This window comes from Oreochromis niloticus, linkage group LG1, assembly GCF_001858045.2.
Source record: "Oreochromis niloticus isolate F11D_XX linkage group LG1, O_niloticus_UMD_NMBU, whole genome shotgun sequence".
NCBI classification, from domain to species: domain Eukaryota; kingdom Metazoa; phylum Chordata; class Actinopteri; order Cichliformes; family Cichlidae; genus Oreochromis; species Oreochromis niloticus.
Window position 1 is genome coordinate 20,177,509 of NC_031965.2, and position 24,118 is coordinate 20,201,626.

The window sequence follows — 24,118 nt, forward strand, 5'->3', positions numbered from 1 at the left end:
ATCACTGTGCCAGCTGCTCAGACATGCTGTGAGTTGTCTCACAAACACCGTGTCCCCTGTGAAAACTCAGTGAAAATCTCTACCACTCTTCAGTTAGTGCTAAAATTTAAGGATTTGGCAAAAAAGTCAAGAAACACAATACTGACAAGCAGCCTAAAACAAAGGAAGGACATTTATACCTCTAAGATTATTATGCACAACAGTTGATTTGATAAATGTGCTTGTGTCACACAATAAAACCACATGTAATTATGCTTCGTCCCATTCAGAAACATCTATCATCGCCTCTCGTGAAGCGCCTTTTTACCCCTTACCCAGACCCCTTACCCAGGGGTTTGTGAACACATTACCTCAAGAACAAGCTGACGTAGGATTTTCAAATTAATACCATAGGTGCTACTAAAACACTCACATGAGTTCAAATCTCTGTGACCTCGACCTCAAGTTTTCCGAAACTCTTGTGAATGCACACGCACGCATCAGGGGATGCTTAGAGTTCGATATCTTACCCAAGGATACTTCAGCATGAAGAAAAGGAGTTGAGAACTGATCGATCTTATTTTCCAATTGGTACACAACTCACTCTGCCAACTGAGCTACCGCCATCCTTAAAATGCATCGCCCGGGAATCGAACCCAGCTCGCAAGAATGGGAATCTTGCATGATACCACTACACCAGCGATGCTCGTGATGCACCGACCTTAAAGACTCCTTAAGGTAGATGTGAGGTCTGTGCAAGTGTCAGCTCTGAATTTCAGAGTTCTCATAAACAGAATCTATGGCTATCACACACACAGACACGTTACCAAGACTATAAAATGTCAGCAGATGTTTCCAGGTGTAACGTGCCAGTTAACCTCAGCGAGGCACACAATTTAGATCCCCTCTCTGCCCCCTGCAGCACTAAAAGACTCCAAACTTCCCTGCGTCACTTTCCGGCTCGCGTTTTTCTCTCACTGCATTTCTGTCTGCCCTTTTCATTGTTCACCAAAGGTCACAGAAGTGTCTCATTATTATCATGTGATGTTTTACTTGAAGACTGAAGACTGAAAGGTCACAAGCCTTGTTCACAAATAAAACATAGCAAGAGGCCTCCTGACCAAAATAGTGTACATATAACAATTATTGCTGTGTGTGTGTGTTGGTTAAAAATAAGAAAACAGACTGATCTCGAGAGGAAGATAAGCAGTGTAATGTAAAAACAGAATTTTCTTCTTTGTTCTTAAAGCACAGGCTTTTTGCAGCAAACTCCAAAAGTCACAGAAGTCAAACTGCAACTTGCACCAAGAGGGGGGCTGTTATTTTATTTTTACAACGCTAACACTTTAATGCATCACCAGGGGGCTTCTGTTAAATGTCCTTCTCTCTCCAGGAAACCCTTAAAATCCCTACGATGAATCTCGCCTTCCATTGTCTGATTGAAACTAAAACAAATATCCGGATGCAGAAAATCCTATGTTGAGTGAATTTTATGACACTTAGAACTCTTGAACTTCTACTTTTAAATATGAGGATTGTTTTGTTTTGTTTTTAACTTTTTTAAATGTTTTTTTTCACATGCAATTAAAACATCGAAACTTTTTTTTCTCCACAGTTTCTCATGTGTGACGTGAGGCAGGAGCCGGCGATGTCTCCTGGGCCACGTAGAAGGGTTACATCACGTCTGTGCTGCCGAAAGAGTCCAGCAAGTTACTTCTCCCTCTCTCTCTTTAATGCTCTCCAGACAATCAGATTCATTATTACATGTTATGGGATGTGTTCTGATGGTGTTCTGTTTGAAGTGGCCATGAAAAAGCCTTTTAAGAACCGTGCAGACTACGTGGGTGGTGCTGTCTGCATGACTCACTTCTACATACATCAGGGCAAAGAAGCGATGGGCTTTAAGAAGCATTTCATTACATAAAACTAAAAGCTAAAACTTCAAATGATGCATGCTGGTTGATTTATGACTAAATATTAAAAACAAATGTGAAAAGAAACTCGTAAAACTCATCTTGATGTGCATTTTGCCCTGCTCGCGGGCTTCCAGGAGCTGCTAACCTTTAGACTGATTGCTTTCTTACATTTGACAGATTGCACTGAAGGTTTGGGTTAAAATCATAGGTACAGGCTGATGGTAGTAGCTGCTTTAAAAAAAAAAACTACTTCAGAGCAAAAAGGCTGTCAAATCTCAAGGAAATAAGTGTGACTAATTACACAAGGTTTAGTTCTTTAGTCTCATCTGATTAATTCTTAAAACTTCTGTCCGCTCACAAAAAAAGTCTCTCTACTTTATGTTGCATCAAAGCACTTTGAGAGATAATAAAACCAAATATTTTTTTTTAAATGTCACGAAGGTTTTAGAAGTAATAAAAGAGTCTTTTCTGAATATTTTTGCAGTTTCAGCTGTGTAATTCTGAGCAATCCTACCACCCTTCCACACACCATTAATGAAGCTATAACATACCCATAACCTCAGACTGTATGTGACATGGTAGTGACGGGATTTTGATATAAAGTTAACGTTGCTTCATTTTGATCCAGCATTTAACCTGCTTTGCAGTTTGTAATGTGTCCACTCCCTGTATACGTCTTTTCTCCCTGTTCCCCTTTCTTAAGAACCGCGTCTTGACTGAGACTGTTTCAGATGAGACAGGTCTCGTGTCTGGATTTTTTCTTAACAACATGACTTTCATCTGCTGTAGATGTTTTTTTCCTCCACTTTCCCATTTTTTGCCTATTAACGTTTTTGGAAATCACCTTGCTGTTGCAAAAGTAATATTTTGTGCCTTTTAAATTGTGTTATTTTTTGCTTTTATAGCTCAAACTAAATAAAATTAGGGGGGAAATGTGTTTTTCTGACAGGCTGCTAGTAACAAAGTGCTTAAATATACAATTTAAATGGGTTTTATCTGTTATGTGTAGACACAACACTGATTAACCCTTGAGTTAGGTGCCTTTTTATGCTTAAATGATTCATAGGTCAGTTTTAAGTGGCTTAGCAATCATCCAAAATGAGGGGGAAAGCGGCCAGTGTCCAAAAAAGAACTATTTCTCAAGACCACCATAAGAGTTACAAGAAAGTCAGGCTCCTTGGAAGCAAAATATAAAGAAATGACTGCAGACTTTTCTGCAGCACTGTATCTTAAATAAGAATGCTAACATGCTTTTTTTCATGAATGCTTTTTATTGATATTAATATTTGTGCATTTATAATTACAGTAAAAAAAAAGAAAAAAAGAAAACATTTCTCTTGAAAGAGTGACAGCAACTATGGCAGTTTTCCCTTACGCCTATTAGATCTACTGATGTCAAAAGGAATAGCATTACATATACTGTACATTCGCTACTTTTGTACATCCATCGCCATGAGTCACACAAAGCGTATATTAAGCTGCAGGAACCAAGTACAGCATAGTTAAAAACAGGAAATGTGCTACAGCGTTTTTATAAAATTACGCATTTCCTTTCGACAGTAATTCTCTACACACAGCAGCAAGTACATTTTTATACTCATCAGTAATCAAAGATAACAACACCTTAGACTTTCAGTAAGCCTGAGACATCCTGATAAGAGAAGAGTGGAAGATTTTGCTCCAACAGAAATAATATGCAATATACATACACAAACGTATCTGATAGCTAAATGTGAAATTTTACATTTCATGAACTGTTTGCTCCAGATATTAAATCCTCTAACAATAAAAATGCCCCGGTGAGCTCTAACAGTGCTTACGGTGCCCACGATCTCTCACATCCCGTCTTCCTCTAATCTAAACAATTTGCTGCTGCTTTTCAAAAAAAGCTACCGACACACATAATTATAACAATAATCAAACCTATGTTAATTGCCTGCAATCATTCATATAGTAAAATAAAAGTTTATACAGTCACACGTGTATAAATGTGTTGGAAACTCGTGAATATGGTAAGTACAGAATTTACCGACAAAGTTTCAGAGTACCCCGTATAATCAGGGCTATGATGACCTGAAAAAGTCCACTTAATAAAGATGCAAAGTGCGATTAATAAGCATTCAACTACAGCATCCTCTGTACAAAAAAGCATGTGATGAAAGATATGTAAGGTATTTTATGTTAGCAGAAAATAGCAAGCAGTGCAGTGTATCAGGAGCAAATGCTTAGCTGGTAAAATATGACATGATAAAGGAAGTATTACAGCATCACCTCACTACATGGCTGTAGAAGCAACAAACCGAGATCCACAGAGGTACGACTGCGTAACCTATACAATGTGACCTTCACTTATTTCCATTTTCGCACTCAGCTCCTCCGATGAGTTGCATGGATAATAATGACTCCTGCATTAGTTACTACTCTCAATCCTATTTTCGCATGTTTAACTGCCATCAGATGGCAGCACTGCCATATCACTGCAAACCACAAGGTCGGCTTGCTTTTAGAAACACTGGTACATTCCCTTCTGGCTGCTAAATGAAAAAAACAGCACATTTATAAACAGAAATAACATGTTTGCTGCCATGGTTGCGCACTATTAAGCTCTAATTAGAAATGATGCCTCCTCGACTTGAGAGACTGCCTCCTCTTCCTCTTCCTGTGGCACTGCTCTCTTCTTTCTGGCCAGGGGAAACCACTCTCAGTGGTCCTGTAAGCCTCGTCGTACTCATCGCTGTCTGAATCCACCTCAGCCATGGGGAAGACTCTGCCAGGGAAAACTTCCTTCAGGTTGGAGGTGAAGAAGGCCTCGAGGCTGCGGCCTGCTTGGGCCACCTCAGAGTCAGGCTGCAATGAGGGGGGGGGGGAAATGCCATTACACTAATTATAGTGAAGTAGTGACCAGTGTCGATGTCGAGACTGATAAACCGTATATACACAGAAACAAGCAGAATTTAGATTTTTAACTTACGTAATTGAACTTTGCACAGTTGTGGAACATGAGATACATGTCGGCCACAAACTCATCGGGCGAGCTGTAACACTGGGTATTCCCCTTGCTGAGCTTGGCCCTGATCACAGACAGGTCCATTGGCCTCTTGATGATCTGGTAGTAATGGCGTGCCTGTGTGAGAAAGCAGTGGCATTTAAGACTCTTATATTATCCACCCAGCCACTTTAGTTCTCTAAAACCAATTCCAATTTAATTATCTCAGGAGCACTCTGCTCTTCAAAATGCATCACATTAATGTTGCATGAGCTCCATTATGTATCATTGTGACAGACGTGCTTCTACCTGTGCACAGGGGGCATGCTTGCATTGCAGTCTTAAACTAAGTTAGATACTCAAGACCCATGTTACCTTTGATAGCATATGGTAACATGGAGGTAACCTGTTTCTCTGTTGAAGTTTTGTTTATGGGTTACAAAACAGCTTAAACACAATGCACAATGAAATGTTGCATAAACAGATAAGTGTAAGCTAATTTAGGCATGAATGGCAATTATAGGATGCCTCAAATATCATATAAAATGAGCTTTGTAAATACTTTATGAAGAAGAAAATGCATTCAGCACAATTTTAAGGTCCTAAGGACTCGCTCACTTTGGCAAAAACTGAATGTGAGCAGAGCTGTGTTACATATAAAACCCATGAGGGAAACTTTAGACTGGTAGTAAAACTCTTAACTACTATGTGTCTGTAAGTATAATGAAAACATAAATATATTCTACAAAAATAAATTAACTTTACTGTAAGAACATGTTGATTAGCTTACAAGTGGACTGACGGGCTCTTGGAATGGCGCACTCAGGATGTTACTGAGGATCAGAAGTGTCAGCCGCTCACATTTCTGCAAAGATTCAACCAAACATGAATGAAAACTGGTGTGACAGAAAGAGAAGGATCACAGTTAAAGAAAAACTAAAAAAAAACATTAGTCATTGTCACATACATTTTTTATAGCCATTTTGATATGTTAAATTACGTAACCATTGGTTAGTCATGATATTTATGGAGATTTTTTTAACATTTGGATGAACCCCCTCAGGTGATATGAGTGACCGCTGTGTTACCCTCTATAACACACTAAATTGACTGCTGTAAATAAGTTTGTTCTTATGAATTGACCTACTTTCTGGTCACATGGCGATAGCACATTTGCTGATGCGTTTTCTCCAGATGCTCTCTCATTGTCACCGTTGTATTCGACATCTGGCTGTAGAACATCTCTGCACAGGGTGCACACCCAGTCACCTCTGAATGAGGGAAGACACATTAGGTTAGCAATACCAGCTTTATGTAAACTGTTTAACAGGAGGTGTGAGGACTGTGCTGAAATTTCACGTGAGCTTACGAGGGGAAGGTCGGCAAAGGGGGGATGTGGCAAGAGAGGTGGAAGACTTTTGGACAACGATCGCAGCACAGCAGGTCTCCTCCGATCAGACAAACGGCACAAAAATCCTCACTCTCCAACTCTGTGCCGTCTTGCTCAGTCAGGACTTCCTCTGTGTCTCCGGGAGCAACGGGATTTGCAATCAGGAGCGGCCTCTGACCTGGACTGATCTCCTCATCCAGGTCAGAGCGAAGCGGTTGCGGGTCATCCGTGGTCAGCTCGGGTTCAGAGTCTACATTGAGCTCAGATGCCACGGAGCCCTGAGACTCTGGAGGCTGATCGGAGACGACGTCAGAATCAGTCTCGCCGTGAAAAGTGGGGTCGTATTCAGGCTGGATATCGGACTCCGTTTCAGCATCACCTGATTCTGTATCTGCATCCAACCCTCGGCCGTCTGGTCCCGCATCTGATTCTGGATCTGCCTCATACTCCAGACTTGGCTCTGAGTCGCCACACAGCCCCATCTCTCCAGACTTCTGCTCAGCTAGACACTCCAGTTCAGCCTCAGATGAAGACGGTGCATTCGGGTCAGAATCTGGTGATGCATCTGAGTCAAGCTGTGGGTCTGAATCAGCCTGAGAGATGACTGCTTCCTCTGAGACTGACCTGGGATCAGAGTCAGAATCCAGATCCAGTTCATAGAAACTTGGTGCCACATATTCAGAGTCAGCGGAGGGCAGTGTGGATTCTTTATGAGGAACAGGTACCCCTATGTTGCTGTCGCTGCAGTCTGACTGTGCGGTGGACTCATTACAAGTTTGTCGCTGTGGTGCTGCAAGCACACGGGTGGCCCCACTAGTCTCAGATTCTCCTGTTATTCCCTGTGTTTACAAGAGAAGAGAAAGGAAGGGATTTTTTTTCATATTATAGTTTAATCTCTTAAAACCCTCATGCATAAATACTACAGAGGACAGCAGCTAGCCAGGGTCATCCTAAATTACCCCTAAAGCTTACTAGCCAACACACTTTTTTATGGTTTGTTTATTCCATGCCATAACCAAGTAAACAAATGAAATAAATGGTGTGGTGACAGCTAATTATATGCCTGGTATGGTGCTTTTAAAACACCTCCCTTCTTGTTCTGTATGAAACAAATGCACCAAACCTGGGGCATTACATCCTGCCAGGTTTTCTGCTGAGGGAGGGTTTCGCTCTTATCCGTCCCGCTGGCAGGTAGAGGGTCACTCTGTCTTCGTCCGTGCGGTGGGAGCTGAGACACAAGTATTTTGAGACGCTCGAGGCAAACCACTGGAACCCTGGGCCTTGCTGAGTCGTTCTGAACGTCACTATTAATTTAGAGGGATGTAAAAATAGGTTAACAATCTGTTTTCATGATTTGTGCATGGACTGATCTTTCATTTTTTTAAAGACAATACGTACCTGCTGTGGCTGTTACTTGAGAAGCTGCATTTCTTGTTGGCATCAAAACCAATCTCTTCATTTACATAAGTGATGGGGTGATCTAAAAAGTACAAAGAAAGTCAAGCAGTTGAAAATGTGTTTATTTTTTTTAATTGACTATGTAAGAAAAAAATCTCAGAGTGTTTTCAACCACCTGGCTCTGTCTTATAGGACATTAAAGGAGGTTCAGTTGAAGTTTCCTTGGCCACACAGAGCACCCCATCTGATGCTCTCCTCTGTCTGGGATCCAGCACGTAATACTGAAATCAAAATAAGCATTAAGTAAAACTCTTTTAGTCACTAACTCCAGCAGCAGAATACGCAGTTAAACCAAATAACGGCTTGAAAGGATCCTGCAGGTTTCTACAAGCATGCCATTTCTCAAATGACAGACACTGTCAAAAATGATTGGAAAAATGGGCTCCTCATTCCTTCGCTTATCTCCTGAGAAAACTGTTCAACTAAACGCCTCACAGATTTTATTATTTTTTCCTTTTTTACAAGAGTACTGCACAGATTTAGTATCGCACTCTCTGTCAGACGTTGGGAATTTAACTATTAAAACTGATTTAGCAGAACCATCGTTTTGTATTCTTTCTCCCTCGCTCATTTTCATTCTTCCACCTTATCAAATTGAGCACCTCCAATATATGCATAGCACCAGATCAGAGGTGTGGGTACGCCGTGCCACGAGCAGCTGATTTCGCCTAAGCTGCTAGGCTCAAGCAGAGATGAGAAGTGGGCTTTACACGTGCACGGGTGTGCTAAGCTCACGTCTTTCTAACTCTGCATTCCTTTTATTCTGCTCTTTCTGCACCTCCAGAAGGCTTTGGTCTTTCTTCACGTGGCAGATGAATTCTTAAAAGCGCTTGAAAAACAGCAACCTAGTGACAACTGAGCATCTCAGTCCATCGATGCAAAGTGGATCTTGGTATTGTTTTCTCCTCTAGTTAGTTTTGTAGTTACAGTTTTTATTGTGGAACTGTGTATCACCAGAGATGACAGTGCTGAACACACATGTGGCGAGTGTACCTCCTAACTGTGATCAGTCCTATTCTCTCTGACAGCTCAGCCTCCCCACGTGCAATCATATTCTGATGCGGGGTTACCTTATTTGCAGCTCCCGCTTCTAGGCTACGAGCCCATCCTGTGGGCCTTTCGGCGTAAGGGTTGGCGGACGGGGCTGCCAGTTCTGTCGGGATGCTCTGGGAGCGCCTCTTCCTCCTCGAACACACCGAGCCAGGGCTCAGCCTGCTGCTCTGCTGCACATCAGATACACACTCGTGGGCTGTCACTGACACCTCCAGGGATGTGGATCTCTGTCAAAAAACATAAATATATACACACACACAACTGAGCTGGGGTTTCAAGCAGCATTGCATGCACAGGTGCACCTGTTCATGCCATTAAAAACTGAAAGGAGACAAAAAAAAAGTGGATGGACACACACGGGCACACACCAAATGAACAAAAACATCACTCAGAGCCTATTCAGGGAACACCTCAATCCTTACAAACATGTTGAATATATTAGTGTTATTGTTGGAGCAATGAAAGCTTTGGATATCACACCAATTATCATATGTAAATTCAACCCGAGAGCTACAGTGTGGCCCTTTGATTAAGCCACCACTCTCACAGTTTCTCTCATATATTACAGTTTACCTGATCCAAGTCTTCCAAAAGGCTTTTTTAAACACTTCGGTTTGTGTCTCTTTTTCCGGTACACCATCACACATTTTCAGGCCAGGCTCACACCAAGCACGTGCTCCTTAGTATCATGCGATTAAAACACTCACCTGATCTATGCCCCCTGGGAAACGTATGCAGGATTCAGGCTGTAGAGGAAAATAGACTATAATCCTTCTCTCTGGAATCACGGAGGGGTATGGGAATTTATCTCGGTGCAAACCAGAGCTAAAAAACTGGCAGCTCGCACTATTCCCTCAGCGACTCATTAATGACAGGTTAAGTACACAAATGACTGTGCCCAAGTGGCTTTATATCACTTTCAGATGCTGTGACTTGAAAATGTAAAAATAACATATCTTTGTGGTAGTAATCACCCATCTTGAGAATTTTTAAAGAAGGGCGATTATGCAGCTGCTAAAACCTCTGGCATCTCGAGTGATTATGATGAACAGCGAGCTCCTGGATTTAAGCATGCATTGAAGTGCTCGGCTATAACTGTCAGTGCAGCTCTTTTGTTTTCCCATCATCCCTTCTTTTTGAAAGCAAGAGCAGCTTTCTGTTGCGCCATCTGTTTTTGAGGCTAGCTGTCAGCTGTGGGAAGTGATCGTTCTGGCATTAATATAAAGTGTTGCTTTTGGTTTCAATTGTTAATGGATATTAATTAAAACTGAATGCCGCCTCAAACGCTCCAACACTCGTCTACATGTCAATATTTTAAAAATATACAATAGCCCTTTCAAAACGCGTAAATCGTGGCTCTCCGAGCTTTTCATTCGACTTAAACGTCCCGTCATTAAGCAATTTCTAATGCAGGCTTTGGTGCCTTTGTGTAAGCAAGTGTTTGAACGTCTTTGTTTTCACAGGAAATAGGCTTGACCAAACAGTAGCGGGTTCTGAGAGGCACATATAAACAGCTTTGTGTGGTTTACCATAGCAGGGTTAAAAACTTCGCTTGAGCCTCTAGAAACTTTGCAGAACCACGTGTGAAGTGAAAAACCGAAGGCTGAGGTGCACAAAAATCCCACCGCATGGCTCACTTTGATCTGAGGGCCAACTGTCAAACAATGTTCGCAACTTTGCTGCTTTTAAGACGCTTTATGAAGCTGGATTTAAGCAGAATTTTGTTGTTACAACGAGGAGCGTACACGAATACATGTGTATATAAAATGCTATTTTCAGCTGGTCGGTTATTCTCAAGGTGTCGCCATGTTTGATTTGGCAGATTTTTATGCTGGTCGCCCTTCCTGACACGACAGCAAAGAGATTTCTGTTTCATTTGTATAATCTTTTGCTTTTGCTTTAGCACGCATTTTTTGTTTGTTGTCTTCTTCATCTTGTTTTTTTAATATACTGTAGCTTCAGCTCTTTTTTTAATGCATGTGCATATGGGTATGTATTATATTGCAATATCCTCTGTTGGTGAGGTTCCATTTTTAGCTTAATTTCTCACCCTGGCATCTCTGTGGTCTCTGACGGTCAGTGCAGAGTTGGTCCTCTGCTGCTCTTTTCTCACACCTGATAAACACAGGAGCAGCTGCTGCTGTTGCTGCTGTTGGACAGGACTCTGCACCCTCCTGCCCTGCTGTAGCTCTTGATCCAACATCTCCCTCCTTTCAGCCACCGCTATTTGTCCACAGGTCTCCTCCACACGATGCGTTTCCACCCGGCTCTCTTCACTCATCGGATCCCTTTCCAGAACAGTGTAGCTGACCTCCTGTTGCAGAGATCTGCTGGTCGATAGCTTCCCCCGACGCCGGCTTGGTCTCCCACGCTCTGCACTTAGCCGGGCCTGGGTATTTGGAAGAACATCTTTGCGGTGTTGATGATGAGAAAGATAGGACTGAGAATGTGGTTGTGAGTCAGCAGCTTGTGGCTGAGATGCAGATGCTCGGCTGCGGCTGAGCTGATTGTGCCTTCTGTTTGGGACAGGTGATGCAGGGGGAGGACGCTGCAAGGAACTCTCCTGGTCCCAGAACCTCTGGATCTGCTGGTTCTGGTGCTGGGAAGCAGAAATATGAGCCGGCTGAGCACAGCTGGAGTTATAAAGTGTGGTGTCCAGCTGGCTTTTGTCCAGACTGGGAAGATCTGGCTGCGAATGAATGCCATGAAGGCAGCACATCTGAGGCTCACAGCAGGCTTGGTACCCACAGCCCGGCTCTCGTCCTCTGTGAAACACTGGTGGCAGAGTCAAGCAGGTAATGGGCTGGGGTCTCATAATACTGGAGCAGGCCAACCCTGGGGGATAAGCGCAGTTTCCCCCCTCAACAGTCAGCTGACCTGCAGAGTAACAGAGTCACAGTGAAAGCTCGGTTTCAGAGATAGTACTTCACATGTCATGCATCAAAATAATGCTGATTAATTATCACACAGATATACATGGTTACGGTTCCTTTTGTGTCTACTTAACACTTTTTTTCTTCTTTTTGAGTGAGGAGGTTTCTCCTAGAAAAACATGTTCTTAAAAGTCTTCTTGCATTAACGTATTGATTTTTACCTAAACAGGAAATTTGTTTCGTCCAGTAACTGGCATCCCAGTTGAATTTTATCTTCACAGGACTCCAAGAATCTGAGTGGTGTGAAGCCTCAAGGAGCTGCTGCATCTGGAGTGAAATCTGCAGGAAAGCAAATATGAAAAAGATGAAAGATCAATTTTATTCATTTAGGGTCAAATCACAACAACGGCCACCTCAAGGCACTTTATATTGTAAAGACCATTAAATGATAGTGAGGAAACCCCAACAATCAGACAACCCGCTATGGGCAAGAACTCGGCGACAGTGGGAAGAAAAAACTCCCTTTTAACAGGAAGAAAATTCCAGCATATATTTGTAGATGATTACGCATTTCCTTTGTTCCTTTCACTAAAAATATGTCATTCAGTTTTTTATAATAAACTAAATAAACACAAGGGACAACAAATGCTTGTTAAAGTGGACTTCATATAAAGGTTTTTATCATAGGGCAAGAGGTGGAGTACACTCAAGACAGATTTCCAGTTGATTCACATCCATGAGCTGTCTGATTTAGAGGTACCAGTTAACCCAAAGAGCATGCTTTTGGACTGGGACAAATGCAAAAAAGTGATGTGGTGGGCACGCACAAGGCCCCAAGCTGCCCACTACACCACTGCATCACAAAAGAGTCAGTGGACAGATGTGTCTCCATACAAATCATGAGACCAGAAAGACAAATGGATGTAACTTAAGTTTAAAAGAACACTTAAGTGATTTGGTTTGGACTTCCACAAAGAGACCTTCCATCCATGGGCGAATCTCCCAAAACAGTGGATCCTGCACTGCTTATCATGCAGCTTTTCTATTTTTAAACCCCACCTAACGGGTAAATGTCAAACTCCAGGCTGTCAGTACAGAGCACACGGAGCCTTCTTTCTTTCTCATGCTGAACTAAAGCCAGCAACACAACTTCAGCAATTTTCTCAGGCTGCTCCTTCAAAAACACAGAGGGCATTGTACAGCACAACGGTTTTCACAGACCGAGCAGTAATCTCTAGCAAACTGACCTTCACAAGTACAATTGGAGTTCCCCTTTAAATGTAAATGCGTGGCTACTTTTTCAAAGATGATAAAAAGAGACTTCACACTTGTTGTTCTACTTTGCAAGAAATTAATTATCACCTCTCTCACAGGACTAGACTTTGTGTGTGTGTGTGTGTGTGTGCATGTGCGTGTGCGGGACGACGTCTGTTAACTGTCTCATATGCATACCAGAGCTCTGCTGAAGAGCACCGGGCTTGTGCAGTGATGGGTCATGGCCCAGGTGATGAACTTCTGAATATGGTCCAGCTGGCCACATATCTCTATTGCCCCTTGCAGCTGGTCCTCCAGACGCTGCTGGAAGCCCTCTGCAATCTTCTGTAGAAAATAAAAAAACAAATGTAAACATGAAGTTTTGTGTACTTACTTGCAGAAGGCAAGCCTTGTGCTTGGACTGCGGGTTAATCAACAGACAGCTTTTGACAGATGTAGGTGCTGGGATGTTGGTTTAAGCAGCTGCGACAGCTTATCACGAGCCAGCGACGACATCGTGGCAGTTACAGATTCTTTGCGTGTAGATTCGTGGCCGGCGAGATGATTAGATGGAAAGAGAAAGTAATTACCTCCAGTTGCTCTATTAATAGGTTGGCTCGTTTGTTAAGCTCGTTCATCATAATCATCTTTGCCATTTTAATCTGGTTCTCTGCCTTCCTGTGTGTAATCTTCACTCCGTGAAGCCTGGAAAGACAGAAAGGGGGCAAATGTCTCAGTCCCTCCCTAACCCACCATTTGTGGCCAAAGTTGCTCAGAAATTGGACTTTAATGACAGTGTGGGTGAAAACCAACCTCTCCTCTATTTGTTTAGCGCTGTTCTCCACTGCAGACCTCTTCTCCTCCACCTGAACCATCAGACTCTCAAACAGCCACTGCTGATCCTGTAGGGCCTTTCCGATCTGCACCACCCTAAACACATGAGAGACCACAGCATCCACCAGGCAGAAAGTTCACTAATTTATTCTTTGAGCATGACGAACACCAGAATTGATTTTGTTTCCCCCGAGGACAAGGCATTATGCAGGTGACCTTCGCGGCACCTCCTGCTTTCTAACATCACAGAAAACAAAAAGGTATGAATACTTAATGAATGTTAGGCTGGCCAAGGGTAGTGTATGCAGATATAGATGATAAAACTGACAAGGCAGTTAAAGAGTGTTACTGCTCACAGGAAGTTTTTTTTAACCTGTGGTTAGCCCTTCTCTGCAGTGTCCTTGTGCTGTGCATTTGAGGACTGACCTGTGGTTTTTGTGGGAGGACAGGTGACAGCTGCTACAGCACAGAAGGTCACATGACTCGCAAAAAAGCTCCAAGGGCTCCTGTCTGTGAGAGTGGCACATGAGGAGGGACCAAGGATACGACCCCGGGCCTGAACGACATACAGAGAGGGGAGGGAGGGAGAGGGGGGCAGAGCAGCAGTCAACAGGCAGTTCACAGTCAGGCCCACAGCACGCAGCATTAAAGTAAACGCATTAGAAGAAAAGAAAGACTTGCAGTGTCATCAGCCTGTTTGCTCAAAGTTTGCTCAAATGGCATGCAGGATCACATGATAGCCTCTAACTGTCTTCTTGATAAGTTATGCACACTTTTCATTATTCCAAAGTGTCTTTTAATGTCATCAGTATAGGACAGATATGCTGATGTGAAATACTTAAAGAGCTGCAAATCCTTAGAAGTCGCCTCTAAAGTGCCATGCTGACCAGACCAAGCCTCGGTTCTTTAAGTTGTTTATTCTCCTGCTAGCTAATGGTCTGAATGTAAATTCTACTTGTACCTTTTACCTGGATTCTTTATTTTTTTCAAAGTTGAAAGTCAGTCAGTGCACTTACTGTTGCATTAAACATACTTGAAAAGAAACTGAAGAAAACTGTTACCAGGGTTGTTGACAAGCATTATTAAAGCTGACCCAGCGCTACACTTTAACACCAAAATAATGACAGCATACAGTTGTGGCACCCGAAGGAAGCTGAGGTTGCAATGGTATGTGTTAAAGAGTGCTTAGTGACAAAGATGTAAGTGTTTCAGCTGCTGTCCAACTGGCTTTTGAAGTACCATTAGCCACCACACACCTCTAATACACACACTCTAAAGTGCTTCTCACCTGTATCTCTCTCTATATAAAAGAAGCTTTTTGGCGCACAGGAAATCCATCTAACATTAGCTGGATAATGCTAATAAACGTACCCTACTGCTCTCTGCTGGCCGGCTCACCTCAGCCAACCCCCCTCCTGCCTGCAGATCATCAGAGATCTCTGTGGTAGAGAGCTGAGCATCACCTTGTGTGCATCAGCCTGATCTGACTGACCACATCCTGTCTATCAGCGCTGTCACACGGTTTTTCTCACAAGTACACAAACCAAACGCTAACCCTCCCACATCACAATAATGCTGTCTGGAACGTGCTCATTATGATTTGACAACTTGTGCAAAAGCAGCTGGCAACAAAGCTGCCAAACATACGCGATGGGCTTAAAATAGCAAAACACTAATATTAGCAAAAATGAAATCATCCGAGCACTGAGACACGTGTTAAAGACAGGTGCATAAAAATACATGCAGCTATCATGCATTAATCATTGCAAAGAGATATCAGCCCTGCTAACTATATAATAATGTGTCATACAAGTCTGTAAAGCGAGCAAATCAAGCTAATGTCTTGCCTTGTCCAGTAGGAGGCAGGGAGCTGGAGCCCCTCTGGTGCAGTTCTGGGAACTGGGTGGCACTGGGCCTCTGTTGCTGGTGTGATTCCATGTACTGGGAAGTGTTGGGGGTTCTCAGATGCTGGTGCACATCTGTGCACTGGTAACACAACCACTTGTTGCAGAGCGTACACAGACTCTGTGCAAGAGTCGGCTCTGTGCACTCTGAGCAGCTCTGAAAGAGAAACTTTGCCTTAAGTCAAACAACGAATACACAAACACATGACAATGTGTTAAAAAGATGGGGTGGCACATGTCAGAAAAATTTGTGCTGCTACTTCATTTCGGGTGGAATCACACTTTAAGGAGCTGTTATGCGTTTGCATGCTTGCAAATGCCTCAGAGAGTCTTTGTAGAGCGACTCGTGTGGATAAATCTAAGTAACCAACCAAGAGTTTATCTAACACAATAAAATATCTAACACTGAAACCTAAAAAAGCTGGTTTTCATCAATAAAATGTTCAAATGCTCTCTCTTGTTTACATCATCTTTAGTTTCAAAATAAAAGCACAGAAGCTATAAGAACAAAGCACTTTCACTTTTATTAATTTATCCTTGCCGAGACATTTGTCATCTATCGTTGATCCTGCCTAATTTTGGAGCTGTGAACAGCACCTCTGGGATAAAATCCACTTTTGAAACTCTGTTTAGTCCAGAGACAACAGTAGCAGTATTCCAAACATCTAACAAGACTTTTGGGTTGAGAAGAGGACAACACAAACATAAGAAACATGCCAGCTTTATACAGAAAGTGCACGGTGCATAAAGTGCCACATGAAAGAAATATAATTTCCTGTTGTGTCAAAAAAGAAATTAAAGATAGGAAACAAGATGCAAAAATGCGACAACTTACCTTCTCCATTTCCGTGCTTTGCGAGGGGATGTGTTGCCTTCTCAGCGGGAGGGAGTGAAGAGGAGAGAGAGAGAGAACTGCCTGACGCCTCAGCAGCAGAAACACTGAAGCGTCTACCTGAGGCAGGAAGCAGTGTGCACCGAGAGGTGGCCCCAGAGGAGGCGGCTTACATGACAGGCTCACTGTGCTCTCCTCCCCCAGTTCATCCAAGTGTAGGACCCCTCACTGCAGACGAGGAGAGAAGTGTCATGTTCATATTCATTCACTGCTCGCTGGTGCAGCCAACAAAAAAAAAAAGGGAGGGAAAATCTAATCCTTTTTCTTAAATAAGCCTGTGCATAATAATTGGGAATTAGGGAGATAACATAATTATTTTTTGTAGGGCAAAATATCCCCGGAAGCCTTTCCAAATTAAAGGAAGGAAGACCAAGTGACCTACAATGAGCAGGGAAGGAGAAATTGTAATGCAAGCACCTTTAGGTTCTTTGCAGCATGCAGGATTAGGTGATGCAAGGCTGAGGTTTTGTCAGGCTAAGTTGAGCTGGGCTAGGATGGGCCAGCTGTGGCCTTCTTCCCTTCGTCAGCACGAGGAAGGGACAAGTCCCAGAGGGGCTCCACTCTAACGTAGCTCACGGAAACGGGGTCAGGCTCTGATGGGACTAGGATACACTCCTGCTATTCCTTCTAAAACTACAAAATCAATCAGGACGTTAAAATGAACATAGCAGTGTACAATGAAAGTAAAGAGGTACAGATGTGAACACAGAAAAGATAAATATAAATATAACACTTGCATGTCCTTCAAAGATACAGTTGCAAGATAGTGTAAAAGCCGAGAAACGAAACCAAAGAAGAGGTTACTGCTTAAACCAACCAAAACTTAAAATAGTCCACGTCAAATACCCAGAAGCTTTGAATTAAACCAATGTGGCATCTGGACCTATGAGAAAATCTGCCTAACAACAACCCTTTACAGCCTGACCTAAAAATCTGACAACTTTCTCATCCTTGGATACTTCAGCGGGGGAGCTCAGAGCAATCCCATTCCCCATTGTGAACTCAAAGACCCAATTTGAAACACAATTAGCCAGTCGTAGTGCACCCTGTGTCTCGTTCACTCAGCTCTGTAGCATTTTCAAACTGCGCACTCGCTTTCTCTGCAACCTGCACAGCGTTTATCGCTCACGTTGAAACCTCCCGCCAGCTTCCCTGCTCTGCTAAGCTGGCACTAGATACGCATACCATCTCCGGAGACGTCACAATTATAGAAACCTGCGCTATGATCTCTCCCTTGAAAGCACCTCCCAAGTAACATCTATTAACACTGAGGTGATGAGGTCACAGAGAAAGCGGGATTATCTTCAACCACTCTGAAATTATCGTGCTATTTTACTATTCCTCCCCTCAAACAACTCACTGTTACCAAATCCATGAAAAGGAAAGAAACGTCTTCACATTTCACTCACCAGATATTAATCAAATGGAAAGTCTTCCTTCAGGAAAGGCATCACATGTGACAAAAACATCCCGACCTTCTTACTCAATTTAATTTAAAGATAGAAACAAGTCTTAAAAACATATTTTCCACATCATGTTTATCTTTTGAATGTGGGGTAGTTGAACCGGTATAGCTGATAGGCTATAAAATAACATGACATTAATTTTCAGTATTATTTATTTTAAAGGGGCGTTTATAATTTTTTTGTCACCAGGGGGCGGAATTAGCAGGCAGACGAACAACTCTCACATATTATTGCTCTTTAAAGCTGCAATGGCTACCTCCTTAATAAATTACTTTCCACATATGCCAACAACACAATTTAATATTCAATTTAATATTACTGACATCGGTTCAGCCTCAGCATGAAAGCCATAAATCCAAAAACACTGAACTAGCAAAAGACTCATAAAGCTGCACAGTAAAAATTCCCAGTTAGTCATTACACTGGCAATACTGTTGATATTACGGGTAGTCTGTAATTAAGTGTTCTGTGCAAAACTCCTGAACCACCCCTCAAGGGGTGAACCTGTGTTGTGTTTACATAACAGGCAACTTAGCAAAGAACCAACAAGGTGATTCTCAAACAGCTATTAGCCGAAAAATTGGCAAAAACCATAAAATCTACAGTAGATGAACAGTATCTGAAAGTCATGTCCTTAAGAAACAGGAAAATATCCAGCAAAGCGAAGCCTCATCAGAAATAAGCTCAGTGGAAGCATGTCATTTTTAAGAAAGGAAAACAGGGAGAAAAGACTGAGGTATACCAAATTCTACAAAATTGTGCTGAAAATCAGGTCTTATGGAGTGATGAAATTTGAAATTTATAGTCCAAATACTGTCAATAGGCATAGCGGAAATCAAGAGAGACATACTACAGTGAGTGTCTACAGCCATCTGTAAAACACAGTGGAGGCTCTGTCAGATTTGATGGGATTACGAATGCAGAAAAGTACCATCAGATTTTGATCCACCGTGCAGTACCATCTGATGCATGTGTTTCAATAAATCATTGCACCTATTTTCCATTTTCCCACCAAAATATAAAGAAATGAAGGGTAGCTTGAGAATTTTGCACAGCACGATAGGTTAACCACTGCATTTCATTTATAGTAGTACATGCTACAACATTAATATATAATAATATATATGCAAAACCTAAAACAATATTTTATTACAATTTGTTAGCTAAGAGGGTTGCAGCTACTCTGCAACACTAAGGATGCTGGGAGCTGCGGTCCTCTGGTAGGCTTCTTAAAAAGGAACAACACTAAGTGGGTGTAGTAGTCAAATGCTGATTTGGATTTACATTAAACTACATTTCTTTACATTGAAGCAAAAGAAAACATTTGAAATGAAACTTCACTGAAAAAAGTATAATATTAGTATAATATTCATAGCAAAACTTACAGAATAGGTGGAGCTCAATTCACGCAATAAATAAGAGGAAAAACATATCAAGAAGTTCATCACAGCGGGTGGCCTTGAACACGAAATTGGCCTATATGAAATCCAGCGCCGTGCAGGAGTTATTTTATGTGAGTCAAGTCACAGCACATGTCACAAACTAAACAAACAAAAAGTTTCTGCACACCACTAAGTCATGGGATGTATAATTACGAAAGAATCTATTTTTACCCTTTTTATCTTATCGAGGCGTTAAAAAATTAGCTTTAGCTTAATAATAAATACAAGTTCATCAAATTATTGCAATGAATATCTGTTTAGTGTTTAGGCTACATTATGACTGAACTGTAAACAATATAAAACAGCACATACGTATCTGAATATCACACCACCCCTCGTGGGAAACTTACATTAAGTGTGAACACTAATGTGTAGTTTTTGTATTGGCCCACTGCATAAGGCTGTGGGAATTCGGGATTTCCTGTGATTTTCCTTCTGTATTACGCGTTCGGCTACCTGTTCCATCTGTTTATTGATGTGCTGTCAGTACCTTATTAAAGCTTCTTCAAATACCAACCACGAGCACGTCAGAGACATCGCAGAGTACCTGCCCCTTCATCCACAGCCTGCCTCTGCATCAGCAGCCAGCGCATCACTGAGCGTGATATTATTTTTTAGAAAGTGCGCATGAGATTCCGCCCCTATCATGGCATCATGGTGCAATCCACAACACAGAGAAAGACAGCACGCAAACACAAAGTCAGCACACGGATACTTTCCACTATTTAAGCATCTACAAACTGTGCCTGTGTACAAATTAAATCCCCTCACGAAGCGCACGGCTCGTGCAAAACATCCTGTCAGGTAAACATGAGTGTGCGCGCGTGTGAGGATGTCACAGTGTTGTTTTTGGTCCGGAGGAAACGAGACTGTCTGCCGAGAAACTCCGCTTCTGTCAGCCTGCCCATCACATCTTGTGCCCTGCGTCTGCACAAAGAGAGTTTTTCCTTTCTTTTTCTTTTTTTTTCCTTTACCTTGACCCGAGCATCTCCGAGTGTTGATCCCCCCCATCGGATGTCGCTCTTTGGCCCGGACAAAATTTTGGAGATTCCAAGTCTCGCAGTTAATCGTGAGATTTTATAGTCCTGCAATACTTCTGACGTTTCTCAAGGCTGAAGTGTGACACTTGGCGAGAAGACTGCAAGTTTACAATCAGAGCCTATCGTCACTGAGCGATACAAAATCTTAACGTGTAATACCTTTCGAAACTTAAATGCAAAATTATGTATTTTAAACACGTGGTTACAAAATTACAAACAACTCAACAACGTGACCAAAATTTAAAACTCCACATTTTTCTGAAAACGGGAATCATGTATCAATTTCTGAGTAAAAAAAAAAAAGTGCCATAGTGTTAAAATATTACGCATTTTATCGCCGAGTTATTACTGCAGCATCATTTCACCTGTTAAATTTCGGAGATTAGCTAAAATACATAGTTTAACTGTGTTTGGTCTCTAAAGCGTTTTGTAATTATGTTTTTTAAATTATGTTTAGATGCTTGCTTGATCAAGCAAGCATCTGAAAATCATAGATGACTTTAGTGCCTGACTAAATGTACAGAAATTCAGCGGACATGTGAATGGTCCATTTAAAATCTCAACACTCAAATCAAACAACATGAATAGCATGTATGACTTTAAAAGTGTCATCTAGTTAAAATAAAATAAAGATATGGGATACTTTATTATTAAAGCAGTGAAAACATTCAAAGATTTCTTTTTTAAATCAGTCAAGCGAGTGAAGCCGTCGTTCATAGTGGTCACAAATAGAACATTAAAACATTTTCTTAGACATATTAAAGAAGTAGCAGGTAAATATTCCCAATTTAAGGCCCTCACTCTACACACTCATCCTTTCCTGGTCTTGAATTATTGATACTATAATCTGCAGGACCAGTTTTAATGCAGCCACTTGGCCAGTTTACCCCATTTGCCCTGCTGCTGTGTAGCAGCACATATCCGCACAAGTCCACAAGTTAAAGTACAGCCATAATTTTAGCAGTATGTTGGTGGTTTTAGGAGCTTACATTTACTTAATTTTTAAATGAGATACTTTTTGAGTATGTCTTTATGCCACTGTAGCTGCAATCAATTTTAAAGGGAATTATTGCACTTTTTACTTTTTTCCTAAACATATTTCAGATGAATATAAAAAAAATCTGTTTAAAAATAAAAATATGTTTAAATAACAGAGCCACCAACATAAGAGTTGGATTCAGCTGCGACATTTAACTTCCTGTCACCCTTTGTTGTTACATGAAGATATTTCGGGTTTCATTCTGTTTATTAAGTGTTGCATGCTGTGTTAAGCAGCTTTGACTTTATTGTGCTGCGCTGCAAAAGAAAACCAATATCCTCATATGAGGAGATGCTTCTTCTTCTTTCTTTTTTTTCGTAAACTTCCTGTTCAAAGAGGAAGTTTGGTTTACATACTGAGGTTCTAATCACAAATAACTAGAAGAAATCAAAATACAATCTCAGGTCACAGGAAGTTAAAGTGGTGAGACACTGTAATGTCAGGTGGACTGGGGGATTGTAAAACTCTCAGTTATTACATCTATGAATGATAATATTCCACAGTAAAATATTAAATACTAGTACTTGTGTGTGTTTACTACATTCTGAAAGCATAATTGTAGGTTCACTGTTATTATAACTTGATTTCACAACTTTTGCTCAAGCAAAAAAATTCTTCTTCTCAGTTCTTTATCCGAAAGTCTCTGCACGACCACTTCACATCAAATGTCACTCTTAACTGCGATAAAGACACTGGCAGGAGAAAAGCACCATGGCACCTGGAATCAACAGCGAGCCGCTCAGTTAGGAGAGCTAATAACAGCGTGGCAGCGACAGCCACCGGAGTGATGTGCACAGACGTAATTAGGTTACCAGCAGCATGTGGTAGCCGGTGTTAGACTACTGCGCCTTTTGGGATCTTACCAACCTAATGCACAGCTTTGGGAGCGGCTGTCATTGAGATGTCAGCGGTAAAAGGAGGTGAGTTTTCATCATCAGGCAAAATGTGAAATATATGTCTGTGTCTGACTGGGAAGTCTGTACTGCTTTGGGCCTTGTTTTGATAATAAAATGAATGAATAAAGCTTAATAAGAATAAAGAATAGAGTAAAGTTTAAGCTCAACGCTTACACTCGGGCACTGAAACAATTTTAATGATCACTTTTAATAAAAGACTGTAAAAATCTCCAGGAAGAGTTCAAACCATTTTCTTCATTGTATTGCATGTACAGTTTTTGAATAAGCTTTAGGTCAAACAGAGAAAAACACTGTCGTAAAATAATGCAAAAAGTAAAACATATCTGTACATCTACGCCCACCTGCAACCCATTTCAAGTCACATACACTCACACACTCCGATAACACTCTTCACAAGCACGACTAGACATCAGTGGTTACTCTACGACTCACTTGCTGTGTACCGTCCTGCTATTGCTATCTCATACTATAAACATAGGCTGAAGAGTATCACAGCTTACAGTGAAATAATATGTACATGCTTTTAGAACATTTAAAACAAAACAAAGGAGGAAAATGGGAGTCGTCTTGACGCAGAGACTTGAAAGATCAGGTCTTCTCCTCAGTTCTTTTTGTGGAGAAACTTCATTTTACTTCCTGGAAATAAAATACATGAATCTATTAAGCGGTGTGAAACGAAGCCACGAATATTCAGTATAAACAAAAATCTGATTACTGGCAAACATCCATGTTTAAGTTCTTATTGGTGAAGCCTATCACAGCTAGCTCATGTCATGTGAGATATTTACAATAAAAAGTGAGAGTGAAAGTGTGCAGAGGTTTAGTAAAAGCTGCTGTGTAGCTCTGCCTGTTCAGATGACATTAGCATACGCAGAATAAATATTTGATATTTCTGTTTATAACTTTCCAGCTCCTAAAATATGTCTGCTTCTGAACTCACCAAGGCCTCTGAGGAACTTGTTGACTCCACTCTGCTCTGTGTCTGGCAGCTCCTCCAAATATTGATCTACCCGCTGCTCAAACAGACCTGTCAACACAACAGCAGAGATTTTTCTTCAAAAAAAAAGAAAAAGGAAGGAAAAAGAACGAGAATATGAAACATCAATACTTCAGGGAGCTGCTGTGATTCAGTGAGAAAGCATGCTGATGAAAAACTTTCAGCCACTAGAGGTCAGTGCAAGTGCAATGCTTTCTTCTGCACAGAGAGCACCAGGAATGCAGGGGTGGAAATCCACAAAGAAAAGCAAACAGCTTTCTCATGAAATGTTTTAAGGAAGAAAGAGCGTTCATAGACCCAGCTGACACTCAGAGACCAACAGTCTACCTTTAGCTCGTGTCTTTCTGAGCTCCCGGTCTTGGATGAACCCTGCAAACATCTGAGACTCCATGAAGACTCCCAGGAAACGGCGGATGCTCTTCGATGCCACTGATTTGCGGAAGGCCTCTCTTTGGAAAATGCGCTCCCCGCGCTCATTCTGAGTGATAAACAGGGAGTAATGTCCAATGGTCTCCAGGAAGAAGCGGATGAACGCCTCTGACACCAGGCTGTTCAGGGAGTTATACTCTGCGGGGATAAAAGCGAAGGCGTTAATCGATAAAATGTGCCCACAGCTTTTGTTAAACCTTGAAGATCAAGAATTTTGCTGTGCTTGCAAAGTAAAGTTGTTGAATAAAG

General features: G+C 41.7%; 2 protein-coding genes and 1 non-coding gene across 6 annotated transcripts in view; all 3 read right to left on the reverse strand.

The window, feature by feature from the left end:
* Nucleotides 1–614: 614 nt before the first annotated feature.
* Nucleotides 615–685, reverse strand: trnag-ccc (transfer RNA glycine (anticodon CCC)). The gene has a single exon. It is a non-coding gene; the product is annotated as a tRNA-Gly (tRNA).
* A 2,461-nt stretch (nt 686–3,146) lies between these two features.
* trim66 (tripartite motif containing 66) lies at nt 3,147–20,573 on the reverse strand. Of its 4 annotated transcripts, XM_025906189.1 has the most exons (20): nt 20,422–20,527; nt 16,957–17,172; nt 16,483–16,707; nt 15,591–15,804; nt 14,170–14,299; nt 13,723–13,839; nt 13,500–13,614; nt 13,108–13,254; nt 11,877–11,994; nt 10,833–11,659; nt 9,490–9,528; nt 8,800–9,009; nt 7,842–7,950; nt 7,670–7,751; nt 7,395–7,575; nt 6,251–7,110; nt 6,029–6,152; nt 5,672–5,746; nt 4,867–5,019; nt 3,147–4,742 (listed from the first exon to the last, which is right to left on the reverse strand). In XM_025906189.1, the coding sequence occupies exons 3-20, from the start codon at nt 16,489–16,491 to the stop codon at nt 4,506–4,508; spliced, it is 3,747 nt and encodes a 1,248-aa protein (XP_025761974.1). In that variant the 5' UTR covers nt 16,492–16,707; nt 16,957–17,172; nt 20,422–20,527; the 3' UTR covers nt 3,147–4,505. The 4 variants fall into 4 exon arrangements, with proteins under 4 accessions (XP_025761974.1, XP_025761976.1, XP_025761973.1 ...); XM_025906191.1 differs by lacking the exon at nt 16,957–17,172 and having other exon boundaries at nt 7,845–7,950; nt 20,422–20,573; XM_025906188.1 differs by lacking the exon at nt 16,957–17,172 and having other exon boundaries at nt 20,422–20,573.
* Nucleotides 20,574–22,597: 2,024 nt separating this feature from the next.
* dennd2b (DENN domain containing 2B) overlaps nt 22,598–24,118 on the reverse strand; it is a 47,856-nt gene continuing 46,335 nt past the window's right edge. The window contains exons 17-19 of the mRNA XM_019358367.2: nt 23,768–24,007; nt 23,384–23,470; nt 22,598–23,079 (exon numbers count right to left, since the gene is read on the reverse strand). Coding sequence (XP_019213912.1) covers nt 23,045–23,079; nt 23,384–23,470; nt 23,768–24,007 — 362 coding nt within the window. The 3' untranslated portion in view covers nt 22,598–23,044. The remainder of the gene's footprint in view (nt 23,080–23,383; nt 23,471–23,767; nt 24,008–24,118) is intronic.